The 15304-nt window shown below is 44.6% G+C and overlaps 1 protein-coding gene across 4 annotated transcripts in view; it reads right to left on the bottom strand.

The window, feature by feature from the left end:
• Enox1 (ecto-NOX disulfide-thiol exchanger 1) overlaps nucleotides 1–15304 on the bottom strand; it is a 560595-nt gene that overhangs the window by 87407 nt on the left and 457884 nt on the right. For all 4 annotated transcript variants that reach the window (XM_036199546.1, XM_036199549.1, XM_036199548.1 and 1 more), the window contains one exon: nucleotides 4120–4304. In XM_036199546.1, the coding sequence (XP_036055439.1) occupies nucleotides 4120–4304 (185 nt within the window). The remainder of the gene's footprint in view (nucleotides 1–4119; nucleotides 4305–15304) is intronic.

Raw genomic sequence — 15304 nt, 5'->3', positions numbered from 1 at the left:
AACAAGGGGCCCGAGGGGATGGCTATGGAAATGACTAACATATTGATGGTCACATGATGCTCATGCAAGTGTAAGCATTTGTCAACACTCATAGAACTAAATGCATCTACGGAAGAAATTTTATTTTACTAGATCTAACAAAACAACTCAGTGTATCAGTCTGAAGATGAACAGAGCTTAAAATGTTTATTCTTTATTTGTATACCTAAAGATATAAATGAAAGCAAAAAAAAAAAATGGTACTAACCTTCTTAGCCTTCCAGCAGAGAGAGGCTAACTTAATTGTTGTCATATGGCTTGGTAAAGGCGATCATGTTACCATGGCTACAAGCTGTTATTTCCTCAGGTATGAAATGTCTAATATTATTAAATTATGACTCATGTGTAGCGTAGAGTCAAACTTAGAAACAACAGGACAAAGCCACCCTAAGGCGTTTTGTGTTTAAGAACTCTGCTTCTTAATGTTTTTTTCATAAACATGTAAGAAAGGGAGTGATGTTGGTGAACATATTGGCAAGGGCTTAAAAAAGGAAAAATATCAGAAACTTTTGGCAAAATTTGAAGGCAATTCTAAAAATTGTCTTGCTATTTCTAAGGCCATTTAACACTCTTTATTATGGTGTGTGTGTGTGTGTGTGTGTGTGTGTGTGTGTGTGTGTGTGTGTTTTGTGTGTGCTGTTGTTGTTGCTGTAGCAAGACTCTCTCAAATGTAGATGAATTACAGAAATCCCATATCAGAGTTGTTATGGTTTGAAATCTTGTATATCCTCAAAACACTGATAATGCTGAACACTTGTATACTATCAGGGTCTGATGTTGGAAGGTGGTAGATCCGTTAAGTGGGGCCTAGTAGAAGGAATTCAAGTCATTGAGATGTGCCCTGGAATTGGGGAGATCTATACCCCGACTCCCTATTCTCTCCTTTGCTTCCTGACTGCCTAGAGGTGGTCAGTTCTGTTTCCCCACACACTCTCCACTATGACATTTTATACAGCCACAGGGCCAGAAACAACGAACCCAACTGAGCACGCACAAAATCCTCTGAGCCCATGGGCAAAACACATAAGTTTACAAGTTCATTTATCTCAGGGATTTCTTACAATGACGAATTGACTATGTATTTTACATAAGTGAGGATGCTTTGTAGTGAGATCCAAATTGAGCTGGTTGTAGTAATTTATCCCTATATGACAGATCATGCGAGAAATATGAGCATTTAAAAGAATGTACATTTTAAACATGTGTTGCCTCAGAGTAGCCACGTACCTGCTTAACAACCAATAAAAATGAAAACCATTGTAAAGGCCATGGGCAAAGTGCTTCTACGTACTAAGGAAGCATCACACACATGGTGTGCTGATGCAGCTCTGATCCCACCTGCCTTATTCTTTATGATACCATGAATCTCACACAAGCCAGAGCCCCAGAGGTACCATGCTGTTCATGACTCTTAGCCCCGGTCCTTTCATCCTCTACTTAATACATATCTTTGGTTACCATGTACTTGTTAAGATTCTTCAGACATTTCATCCTGTCTGTATATTGACGTCCCAGCCTTCCGAACCACAGAAGGTAAGGTTATTTGGGAAAGGGGTCACTGCAAACACGATTAGCTACAATGAAGTCTAAATGGAGAAGGGTAGACCCCCTCACCTTGTATGAGCTGTGTTCTTATGAAAAGCAGAAATCTGGACATGCATACAAGGAGAACATCATATAAGAACAAAAGTAGAGAACTGAAAACAAACAAACAAATAAAGAAATAAACAAAAAAAAAAACAACCTAGTTTGCAAACTAAGGAAAGATCCAACTGTCTGCGATTCACCGGCAACTTGGAAGAACAGCTTCTTCTTCACAGCCTTGGAAGGAGCCAACCTTATTGATGCCTAGATCTTGAATTTGTAACCTTCAGAATGTGAGGTATCAGTTTTGATGTTGAATTCAAACCCACACTACAAGAACAAGTGAACTTGTGTTAAAGTGAATTTCCTATCAACAGAGCAATCTTGCAAAGGAAACTCTACCAGCCATTGTTCCTCTGGAGGACTAAGGAGTCCCAACACTGCCCTTTGTAGAGATGATACATGGCTCATGTTCCAACCCCAGCAGGTGTCTCCCCAATGTAGAACAATCTTGCACGCTGCAACAAGCCTCAAGGTTTTATCTACTTTTAAAGAAATTAGAGACATCTTTTCAGGAGGCAAAGAGGGCCTGCTGCCTGAAGTGTGACAGTAGTTTGCAGGCTGTATCTGCCATCATGTTCTTTGGGGAAAATGGGACAGATTATCATGCTGGCAAGCTTCATCCCCATGCTCCTTGTTGGGGCATATGGACAACCCCAGGAACCCCACACAGCAGCTGTTATATCAGCTTTCCAAGTGCAGGGACCTGAGCAATGACTGCAGTGACATTTTCCTGGCTGGCTCTGACCTCCGAATCTCACTGATTAGTCTAACACACACTGTGAACATCAACCAGTTAGGACTCTGAGCCAGGACTCAAAAAATTGCTTCAAAATGGCAAGAGATGTTTAAGACAGTCTCTATGACCTGACCACTGCTCACTTCCCAACATGCTATCCTTTTTTAAAATCCATTTTTTTAAATACCCTTCCTTCTCAATTATTTTTCCTGGTCTGACTCGTGTTTCTGTGGTAGTCACTCCTAATCATAAAAACACGTTTGTGGGCAATTCATGCTCCTGGTTTGAGAGAACAGCCAGTGTGACTATGAGGAATTCAGAAATCTATTCACCATCATCAAGCTTCCCACAAACCTAATAGCTTTCTCTGGTTCAAACAAAAACAACCCCCCCACCCCCAGAAAGCATTGGTTGGTTTTGTATCCTTAAAGGAGTAATTAAAAAATGCCCATGTGCAATGGTGACAATTTATGCTCTATTATTTTAAATTAACTCAAAGACCCCAATGCCTGGAGAATATTATTTATCAGCTGATGTGTTCAGATACATACCCATCTATGAATCTTTTTTATTCCGTTTCCCTAACTGTCCATACTTGGGTTTTCCTCGCTCCACATTTCCCATAGCACATGCTACCCTTTAGCCCTCAGATCACAGCTGCCTCCTTCTTTTTAATGACAGCCACAAATTCTCCAGAGTCCAGAGGCCTTTGGATGGAGTGTGCCAGACTGCAGTCTGGTATTCTTCAACAAAAGCACAGCTTTTTTCTTCTATATCTCTGTAGCCCCAACTCAGGACTCATCCATTCCATCAGCAATCACTTCGTGTGTGTGTGTGTGTGTGTGTGTGTGTGTGTGTGTGTGTGTGTGTGTGTGAACACCACATGAACATTCATGCATGTAGAGCCAGAGATCTATGTTTGGTATCATTCTTTAGGCACCTTGGGTTTTTGAGACAGAAGCTAGCCAATTAGGCTAGGCTTGGGGGCCAGCAAGCCCTAGGGCTGTGCCTGTCTGTACCTCCCCTGTGCTGGGATTGTAAGTATAATCCTGCCAGCACACTCAGCTTTTTGACATGGGTTCTGGGGATTGAATTCAGGTCATTAGGCTTGCCTGGTAAGCACTTCACAGACTGAGCCATCTTTCCAGACCCAACAATCAATTCTTAAACACGACTAGACCCTAAGAATAATCCAGAGGAGGGAAGAATATACTTTGTATTAACGATGATCTTGAAAATGAACAAAAACCCAAACACATAGCTTTTGAAAGATCAGCTGTCAAGCTTTGAATTTAAGACTCCTCTAAGTATAAAACATGTTATTAGAGTCAACAAGAATTTGAGCACCCCCCCCCCTCTCTCTCTCTCTCTCTCTCTCTCTCTCTCTCTCTCTCACACACACACACACACACACACACACACACACACACACACACACACACACATTCATATACCACTTTTTAACCCTCCAAATCCTTGCCCTTTATTTCCTATCCTCAGGGTGATTCTCAACAGATTCCCCTAGCTTGGCTTTTCCAGAGTCTAGCTCTCACACTAGCCTTCAGTGCTTTCCTTTGCCATGGACTTAGCTTTCTGGTCATCCTTTCTCTTCCTTCACCCTTATCCAACCAACAGCTGCCTTTCACCCCCACGCCAATGCACACAGACCCATTCTCTCAGGCCCGCGTGGCCAGTACCTGCTGCATGCCTTGCATAGTCTGCTGCAGGAACTGCAGCTGCTGGTCCTTGGTGAGGTGCTCCTCCGTCCGGAAGAGCTGTTCTTTCTCCTGCTTTAGCAGTTCCACCTCGTTTCTGTAGGCATCCAGCTGCCACCGGAGACTGTCATTCTCCTCTTTGAGGGCATAGGCCTGAGCAGCCAGGGCTGTATGGGAAACAGAAGAAGTGTGGGGAGTCACCTTCCTGCCCAGACTGAGGTGTCCTTTGGTAGGAAAGTCTCTCCTAAACTGGGGTTCATATCAACTCAGAAGTTAAACCTTGATTGCCTTACCTCAGGGCTCTTTGTTTAACACCCGGTGTGGACCACCTAAGGAATTGATTTTTGGGGGATGGCATCTATCATATGCTAGACAAAAAGCTGGACACCTTCCCAAAAGCTGGTCTGCCATGCTCAGTGCTGAGGATGCTCAGAATTCTTGGCAACCATCCTATCTACTGCTTGACTGTCCTCTCGTGCTGTGTGACTGCTCAGCCTCTGGGCTACTTCTTTCTTTCAAATAAGTGGCTGTTTCACAGGCTGAGGCATGCAGCAGCCTCCCGGGGGAGGGAGGAATAGATATGCACACCGCTCCTTCTTGCTCTATTGCTGGGACAAATTGTACAAATTGTTTTCTCTAACTGCTATCAGAATGGAAACCTAGTTCCACCTGCTTCACCAACAGATTAAAATTCTTTTCTGCCTACAAGGCTGAGTGGTTGCTCTGCTCCTCCCTGAAACTAGAAAGTCTCAATGTGTTGACAAAGACTTAATTTGTATAATCTCCCATCTCCTTCTCACTGAGAAATCAAGGCAGTTTGCTCAGGGTCTTACATGCCTTGAGGCTCCAGAAACATCTAACCCTGAGTGATAGGGTAGTATGAGACAGACAGAGGGGAGGAATCTCTTGCCCTGCTTCCATTCCATCTCATGCTTTGTGGGCTCTGCAGTATAATGATGGTCTGGCTACTGCCACAGGAAAGGTCCCTGGATCAGGGGCATCTTCATATGAACTAGCCCGCTGAGTCACCCCATCAGGCCTAGATGTGAGTCTACTGATCCCTATTTCAACAGGTGATGGCCATATGAGACGCAAAGATATTGATCACCAGTTTGAGACAGACTGTCAATCCAGCCTCTAGTCAGTCAGCCAAGCTCTAACTGACATTGCTGTGTTAGTTCATGTGAGTTCAATTCTTAACAACTGTTCAGAACCAGCGTCTCCCACACACTCTTCAGGTAGTGGCCCACTGTCTCTCTCCCCTTATGGAAGCCATTGTTTACTTTGGAAAGAAAACATAAAATAACACTTGCAAAGCTGGTTACTAGAAGTGTCTCCATGGATTTTGAATTATGGTATGCAAAGGTATAGTGTAGCGCCCCTTGTGTTCATGTCTATGTCCCACCTGCCATTTGCCATGACTTAGGGCCAGAATGAGGTCAGCTAGCAACCTGAAGGCGCCACTGAACATCTGATGACCATAGAGCTTTATTCAGGCACTCTGAGGCCCCAGCACATTCTCTCCCCAAAGAGCAAACATCAAACTATGTTAATAATAGCTTTACAGTTTAGTGTTATACAGTATTCCACTTTGCAAAAATGATAATCTATGTATAGTTCACACTGAAATACTAATCAAACAGAACATGCAATTAATCAGGAAACTCCCAGCATAAAGCCATTGGGGATCAATTAGTCAACAAGCATTTACTACATACTTCCTTATGCCCAAGTCTGTCTTGGCATCTTAGATCACAAAAGAGAACAACAGAACATATCACTTTCCCCAAGTCCTATTGAAATTCAATAAGAACTGACACTCCTAAAGGAAACTAATATATTTAAAGGACAAAAAGGGTAGAATGATGTTTTGCATAAAGTAGGTACTCCATAAACACTGGTTGAATAAATGAATAAGAAACTTAGTATCAAGGTATATGACAAGTGAAAATACCCTAGAGGGGTTTTGAAAAACAAAAGGAGACTACAGATTGATAGAATAAAGGTGTGCTTTGTAATATGTAAATCCTAGAACTGGGGAAGGCACTCTCAGGAGCAAGACCATAAGCAAAGGCCCAGGAGTGACCATTAGAGGGAGACCATTCTAGGCAGTAATGAGAAACACTTGCTTTAAAAGGCGATTAGCAGCCTAGAGGCAGTGAGCAAGAGGTGGAGCCTGGGACAGGATGGGAGCATTCAGACCCAACAGGGTGAGACGCGCTCAAGGTGTTGGGGGGTAATGGAAGCGCCTGATGAAATTGGTCATTTAGGAAGATTATTAGTTCGGCAACGGTGTGTGGAATGAACTCGAGGCTGAAGAGAATGAATGGAGGAAATTTGATTTGGTGTGTATGGGTGTGCAGGGCCAAGGAGTAGGTGCTTTTATACTTTACAAGGACTTCTAAAATCAGAAACAACCCAGAGCTTCCCTAGGAGCATGGGTTGAGCTTTCTAACATTGGGTAGCGGGACCTCAAATCTTGCCTGCACACTGAGACACCAGGGTTTCCTGAGCTATCAGCTCACCACTCCCCAAGGCAAGGGCTATGAGGCATTATTTCAAAGAGAGATGCTGTAACATGGCAAAATCACTGAGGATGCAAACAATGAAAAAAGTGTTGGCACTACATGAGCACATTACTACATTTGGTGGCATTCAAAGACACTTAAGTCATTTCCTTAGGAAGCTCTATTTGGCCCCTTTTCGATTCAGAGTGGCATTTTTATTATCATAACTGATAGCAGGTGTTTGTGAAGAAATCGATTAGTATGCAGGGATGAAAATTACATTTTCCAAATGAATTGCATAGTCTGCAAGATATCTTGAAATCTGTGTAGCAAAAATGCAAGCAGCTATAAAGCATGTGCCAGCAGCATTATTTTAATAAATCATCTGAACATAAATACATACAGAGAAAGTTCCATCCGTTACTTTAGGGCTTGTCTTATGAGCCTATGGAGTGGTCCAGCTGAGAGTTCTTATTCTTGGTTAAGCCATGACCACTGTGCCTGGCAAGCAGACTATAGTGCTGGGTTCACTCCTGGAACAGGAATGCAAGATCATTATGTTTACTAGAGGGGAAAGGAAAGGAAACAGCTGTAAATTTCCTCACCCTTCAAAAAATCAATACCATAACCAGTCCCATCACTATCTTCATAATTAGGGCACATAACTGATTTATGTTCCTGATTAAATAATTTCAGGCTTAATATTTACAAAAACCAAATTTGGTCATACCCATGGTGGGAAAGTTGTTATTTTCTAAAGGGTGAGGAATTGTGTATTGACTCCAGTTGACTTGAGGCAACCTGTTTCCTGTTCGAAAACATTATTCGGCATCATGCAGTGGCCCCACATGTACCCTTTGACAAGGCTGCCTGGAAGAGGCTGTGTTATGTTTCTTGGACTAGAAGTCTGAAAGAAAGCAAGTCCTAATAATGCCCGTCAGTTTTTGGTGTGTTGGAAACCCAGAAACACAAAAGGTCAACTCATTTTTCTCCTTTTCTGCTTGAATTTTTTTTTCTGGGACATTGTACTAAGTTAAACAGTCTTGCTAAATGTGTTACCAAGCTTCTACAGTAAAATTTACCTACAGAGAGCAAGAAATCCACTACTCAAATACGTGTGAGGATTAAAATGAATGACTATCTACCTCTGAATAAAAACGTCCATAGAGTGCGCTGTGTTCCAATAAATTTGAAATATTTAAGAAGAGCCATCCATGTGGATCACCAAATTTCAGTTTTAAAAAGAATCCCACACAACAGCCAATTGTAAACCACAACAAACACAACTAAACCGACCACTGGCAATTTTAAAGGCACCGCTGAATCTAGTGATGTCTGGGTTATTACCTGTTAGTTCTCCAACCTACTATTTATTGAGAAATCAAGGCAAGGGGCCATATTATATACAACTTAGAAAGGGTAAAGTTGATATATACACTCGTTTATTATTACTTGTTGTGTACTTCAGAAAATTCTAGATACTGGAATTGTCTGAAACAAAAGAGCAACTAAAAGCACTGGGTAAATTCCCGCTGAGGGAAACTGTGTTGTGTTTGGAGAATTAGCACTGAATTAGTTAAAATTCTGAAATGTCACTGGTCTGAGGGAACAGATCCAGAGATTACATTGCATTGCTGAGAAAAAGGTTTAAAGGTATTACATGGCCTCTCATTGTATCCTTTACCAGATTCTATATAAACCATTATTTTCTATATTAATTATGGTCAAAGTGACCTCCTCCTCCATTGCCTGGATTACTGACTGGGTTTCCATGGGAACAGATAATGGCATGCTTAACTTCTTTAAGTAAATAATCTGGTGAAAGCCTTGAAATCTCTCTCTTACCAGCCTGAGCCAGCCTCAGAAAAATAATTAGCAATATATGAAAAATGTAAGTTATTTTGGGTTATGTCCCAGTAAGCTGACAGTGTGTTAATATCTTTTTCATGCTCAGGCAAGATGTAACTAAATAATAAAATGCTTTAACATATTGTTGCTGGCAATATTTGCATTTCTCTGCAACTGTTCGTCTTTGTGTCTTTGGGGAATGCTGTATTTAACATTCTCTCTCTACATTGCCAGTTGTACCCTGGAATGCTGGGAGGCTGTGGTTAAACTGTGTATTTCGTTCCCATGTACAAAGGAAGTCTTTTCCTAAGGATTTCACTGGCTGCTGTCCAGGTAGGCAATTGTCCTTATACACAAGGAGGCAGGGTTAAGCTGAAGGCCTGGGAGATGATCCTACCCTATCTCTGAGCCTCAGGGGCTCCCTTCTCTGTCAGAAGTTTGCCTTCTGATGTCTAAAGAAAGGGCTGTACTTAAGACTCGGTGACCTGAGGACTTTTTCATAGGTCTACCTGCTTCTCTGTGTAAGTATGCCTGTGGGGTAACCAAGGTCCTCATCAGTTGCTCTATGGCAGAGACCATCATGCTGTGCACCCAGACTCCTGCTTCTCTTCTCAAACCTGTTTCCCGTTTGAAAACATCTGGCATCATGCAGTGGCCATACTAGGTGAGAGGTGACCATACTAGGCGGTGTGCTGGACTAGTTCTTACCAGCAGAATGCAAGCTAGGACCCTCCATGACACCTACACAGTCCCTAATGCTCTTCTTGCCTCTGAGATAGCTCTGACATAAAATAAGACTGTTCTGGGATCAAAAATCAATTTTTTTTTTCTGTAAAGCCGTGGAAATTGTGACCTTATATGGCCTCCAGTGTTAGCTTAACTTGGTGCTCTTCAAATATTAGTCCATATTAGAATCTCTTTGTTGACTGATTGAAACACCTATTTCTGGGCCTTCTACCTTGTATCCTGTATCTGGTCTGAAGGTTGAACACACCAGGTCGCCAGGTGGTGCTAATGAACTAGACTGATGTTGAGGCCACATCTGGAAGCTTCTGCTCATTCCACTCCATTTCCTGAGCTAGCCTGGGTTACTCTGTTTGGACAGTTCCTTCAGAAGGAGCAACATGCCTGGCTGGCCAGTTTGGTTGTATTTCTTGGTTAATTCCATATATCCCCTGCCCCTTTCACGCCCGTGAAAGCTCAGCCCTACCCACCATCCTCAGCACCTCCCTAGCAGTGAGGGGAGACTTGGACAAATGCTACAGTCACCAATCCGCTTTCCTGCCACACTTAGTCCCCCAGGTAACAGCAGTGACTTAGAGTTCTAGTACGAGCGGTAAACACAACTTTCACGACTAGGTTTGTAGCTGGCTGGCTGGTGGAGCACTTGCTTTCTCTTCATGAGGCCCTACATTCAATATTGTTAATGCTGCTGCCGCCGCCGCCGCCGCCGCCGCCACCGCCACCGCCACTGCCACCCCAATATCAGAAGAAACAAAAACCCCACCCAAATCCAAACCCAAACCCAACATGAAAGCTGAACACACCATCCACAGTGTTTACCCCCTCCCACCCTCACGAGAACGTGACACTGTGGACAAGATTATCAATTCTATTTTACAGGTGATGGGACCAAGTTTCAGCGACGCTGAGGTGACACAGCTAGTCCATGACTGTGGCCCGACGGGTGACCCCAAGCCAGCTAAATGTTGCGGTCTCAGAAAGGTGGGGATAGGGGCTCATAATGGAGTGGCCTGTTTGTAATGGAGGTTAAGCAGTCCATTCTGGCTGTTTGGGGGAGAGTTCTGTTGCAGAGGCCTAGCTACAAAAACAGAAGGGATGACCCTAGTCTAAAATATACATATTTTCCACAGGAGAAAACCGGGGTTCATCCATGGAGAAATTACCCCCACCTCTCTGCAATCCAGAGCCCTCACACAAACCATGTGGGACTCCTTCCTATGCCCTCCGTCCTCTGGGAGGGCTAGGGGTGCTCACTGGTCTCTGAGCTCATGGAGTCTAAGTTGTTAACGGGGTTCCCTTGATTGTGTCGGCTCCAGAGACCAAGTATCCTGGCCCCTTCAATAGCCCGAAGGTGATACACGTTGCCTGATCATTGGAACTCGCCCATCTGCTGCCTCTGTTGTCTGTGGCCTCCAGTCAGAGGAGAAACGACAGAGAGGCTCTTCCTGAAGCTCTGACCTCCCAAAGATCTATCCCCTGGTCTACTGCTGGTGGCAGATGAGGATCGGAGAAAAACACCAAACACCTCCATGAATGCCCATGCCCCTGGTGGCCAGGCACAGAGCTGCGGGCATAGTGGGGTATCTGCCAACAAACCAATCTTTTGCTACTGAGCCTTTTCCGGCGTCAGCAGAATGCAATTGGTCTGCTCCTCAATAATACCTGTATTCCCTCTGAAGTAACAATCGTCCTCAAATTGCTCATGGAGATTCCTTATGCTACATTTTTGCGGGATTATTATTATTACGGCTTAGCACTGACATAACATTTTATGTTTGCGGTGCGCATTATCGCCTGCACATTAGCTATTATTAGGGAGAGCTAAACAGACGCACAAGGCAGTGTCTCTTTCCATCTTTGTGTGAGGCCGGTGGAATAAGGGTAATTTGAGGAGCGCAGGTAAACTCGAGCCTGACATTATGATGGCTTAAATGTGAGCCCGGAGGCGGGAGCGGCAGCAGGTGAAAACACATTCTCTGTCTCTCCGCATCTTTGCTCTTCCTAATGAAGAAGTCTGCGGCAGGGGGCAGGCCCGGGAGGTGTGGCCGGGCTCCTGACACTGCTGAGACATCAGATTTGACCACTTTTCCAAAGGCAGGCAGAGTTGGCCGTCACCAGTGCTGAGGCATGTGCTGTCAGGTCAGTGCAAACTTTGGGGTCCACTCTGGGCTAGGCTGAGGCAGGGCTGGCCCAGGGAGCGCGGCTCTTACCCCAACTGTCCTGACCTCAGAGGCTAGCAGGAAGGAGAGAGCCTGAGGAGAAGTTAGTGAACTTGGCTCTTCCCACAGTGGGTGGTGGCCAGAGGAGAACTGTTGTTTGAGGGCGCACTGGGGAGGAAGCGGAAGTGATGGAGGAGCAGAGAGTGCAGAGTAGAGGCTGACTTAACAAGGATCCAGGAGGAGGGGCCTAGGCCAGAGGTTCTCATCCTGTGGGTCGCAACCCCTTTGACAGACCTTGATCTCCAAAAATGTTTATGATCCATAACAGTAGCAAAATTACAGTTATGAAGTTGCAATGAAAATAATTTTAGGGTTGGGGGGGAGGTCACCACAGCAAGAGGAACCATATTAAAAGGTCACCGCATTAGGAAGGTTGGGAACTACAGGCCTAGGCAGATGGGCAAGACCAGTGGAGGAAGGAACAAGCCTTCCTAGCTGAGTCTGCCTGGCACAGAAGCAGTCAGTGCTCCAACCCACAATTGTCTCCCCTAGCAGATGATGACTCAATGTTCTTCATGAATCTTCCCCCCTAAAAAGCATTATTTTTCTTTTCCTGATGCACATACTACACACACACACACACACACACACACACAAATAATGATGATGATGATGACGACGATGATGATAATACCATTTCCCAAGAAGCACAGGCATCCTGCCCTGGGTGGTCCAGCAGCCCTCTGTGCCTTTTCTCAAGTGCTGCTTACGGAACCTGACCTCTGGCTCAGCCCAGCTGCACCTGTGCTTTGAGAAAGGCGCCCCACTCTCCATGTGTAATCGCACCCCAACTTACTGCGGAACAGCCAGACCTCACCCTCCTTCTCCACCAAGTACTGTAAGCTCTGTCACCTTGTGTAGCAGGGTCAGGGGAGCGGAAACCCAATGCCACCTATAATGTGCTGCCGGTCTTGTCTTTCAGTAGGTTTTGACACCTAATCTCTTTCAGTGCCTCCTAATGGCATCTCTGTCAGGGAAAGAACCTTATCCCAGCTTTAGTCTCCGGGCATGGTCTTCTAGGTATCTCTGCTGTCTGTGGTATACTTCTACATTTCCTTAACCTCTTTCCTGTTCTACTCTGGATGCTGCTGTGACTGAGTGCTTCTGCGAATCTCCCAGGCTAAGTCTCCACTCTTCTGATCCTTACACTGCTTTTCTTAGCAGCTAGCTTCCTCACCGTGGCTGGCTTGTGGTTCTCACTCTGAGGTCAGACTGAATGTTAAGAACTAATCACCCTTGAACCTCAGCCTCTGGCCCGGCCTCTGCCACAGGAGAGGAGGTCCTTCAGGTGGGCAAGTTCTTCCCAGGCCATTCACGGGCTGCAAACATGTGACTCCCTGGAAACTGCCTGGCATGCCTGCTTCCTCTCTGACCACCAACACAGGGGAACAGTCTTGGCTGTTTTAGAATAGCATAAAGGCAGCAAGAACTCTGGCACTGGTTCCAGGTCTTTCTGGGCCAGCTCATCCTGCTTCCCTATTCAAGCAGCCCTTCCTACACTAATCAGTGAATACTCTGAATGTGCTGGCACAGGCAAGTTCTTCACCAGGGCCTTACAAACTAGATGAACACCACTTTCTCTTCATTCTCTTTCCTTTGGCCCAGCCACTTTCTGTCCATCACACATGTTGACCTTTGTCCTTGGTTTTAGTATCTCTCATATTCTATTACCTTGTCTTGTCTGTTCCTTCCTTTCCCATCTACTACCACAAACAGCCATCAACCCTAATGTTATAGGCCCTCTCTTCATCCTTTGTACTTCAGACTCGCCTGGGACGTGTTTTAGTAACAGATGACTGGGTATTAACCCAGGGCATGGGTACCTGTAGCAGGTCCCCAGGTGATTTTTATGTATAGCCCAGACTTGGACACTCATTTCATTTATACCATGTTTAAACCTTCTGCTATTACTCTCCATTACAGCACAGGATATTTTCAACTTGCCATAAATCCTTTCATTCTTTCCCATAATCTTATTAAGGAAACAAAGTAGGAACACATGCTGCCTTTAAGAAAGCTGATGGCTGGAGAGGGGACACCCTTTGGCAAGCTGTCCCAGAAACAACACTAAGCTGCATCTAGGAGTCTGGCTTGGTCTGACTCCGTTATTTCTCCATGCTGGTCACTTCACTGGGGACCCCAGTTCTCAGTCTCGTGTGTCCCTTTCTCAACTGTTGGAATGCTTTCATCACCTGAATAACATCCTCTTCAAAACAGCTTCCGGGGGAGTCTGGCCATCCTCAACCTCACAAAGTGGAAAGCCTAGGCCGGAGGCGGCCAAGGGTGGCTTCTCAGAACGCTGAGTATTTCATCCACACCAACGGCTCTGGTCCCAGACTTCCAATATTCTCTCGTGTTACTTCTTTCCAGCCCTGGAGTGTGAGTTCTCTAGAAGCCTGATTTGGGCAACTTGGAGCTCATCTTTTCAGAGTCCTCAGGCAGGAAAAGCACCATGAATTTTATAAACTATCCGTGTGGCTACATTATAGCCCTTTTTCCACTGGAGAGAAGTTCAGACATGAAGACCCTTTCTATACTGAGCACGATAACCTTCCTCACAAACTTCACTCAGCCAGTTTTTTGCTTTGCTCATTAAAGTGATTTGTTTTGAGTTTCTGATGAGTATAATTTTCAGGTATGAATGTTTCATTCTCCCCAGCAGCTCCTCACAAAGGCCCTGCAAGTACTGAATCCCCAGTTCAGCACTATTAATCACACACTAAATGCTTCTAAACTGTGCTATCTTTTTCTAATTGAGAAATAGAGCTGTTTGGGCAAGTTTATTAGGTGACCTTGATTAAATTAAAGAGGTCAGGGATGGAACAGGCTTCAAGCCCATAGTCAATGATATATTTTTTTTTATAAAAATGACTTCCTTCCAATTAAGCAGGAATTAGCATGAAATATTTTGTTCAGAAAGGTTAAAGGAATTCCTCGGAGGAGGTAGTTCTCTTGTTACTCACTTCTTACTTGAACTCGAGAGAGAAAGTGCTGTGGAGAGCTTTCTATAAAGCGCTTTGTTAACACAGTGCTGATGGTCTGGCATCAATTATAATATTCCTTAGGAGTCTAAATGTTACATAGCTGAAAAAAAAAGTCTAATTTAAATGTTAGTTTCTATTTGAAAAGCCCCAGGACCTAACAGCTTTCACTACTAATAATAAAAATATTAATAATAAAAAATAAAGATGTATTTTTCATCTGCAGTAATTTCAACCTAGTTCTAATTTCAAATGCTCTTTCTCTTAGCTTTGTTCTTTACCTGTCCATATTTCCCCATGATTTAATAATCTGTGAGAGGATGTCTCATCCCTTCCACCCTAAAGAGTTACACATGAGTCTCTGATACATAAGCAGGGAAGCCCAATTCCACAGATAAGAGGGGAAGTGTCCTGGGGGGACCACCCAGGAGGTCATGAGAGAGATGGTGTCTCTGTACCTCCATAGTGCTGTTCCTGTCAACATTGGAGCCCAGTTGACATGGACTCTGGGAAGGACTGGAGAAAGACAAGGTGAGGGGACAGGATGAAGGTTCAGGTGAAGTGCTTGCCTTGTACGCATGAGGCCCTGACTTTGATCTCCCAGACCTATGTTAAAAGAAGTAAGGCCAGGTGCTACAGTGCATGCTTGGGACCCCTGCAGTGGGAGACATAGGCAGTTGGATCCTTGGATCTCACCAGCTGGTCAACCAGCCCTGCCTGCAGGGTGAGTTTTAGGCTGGTGGGGGAGAAGATGGGCAAACAAACCCCAAAGGTACCTGAGAAACAATAGTCAAGGTTGTCCTCTGGCCTCCCACATGAACACACATACAAAGACAGAGAATGGGGGGGGGGCTTTGAATTGGTGCCA

Source organism: Onychomys torridus, chromosome 9 (assembly GCF_903995425.1).
Source record: "Onychomys torridus chromosome 9, mOncTor1.1, whole genome shotgun sequence".
Classification (NCBI taxonomy): Eukaryota; Metazoa; Chordata; class Mammalia; order Rodentia; family Cricetidae; genus Onychomys; species Onychomys torridus.
Note: the sequence above shows the minus strand (reverse complement) of the source record. Positions and strands in the feature narration are given on the sequence as shown.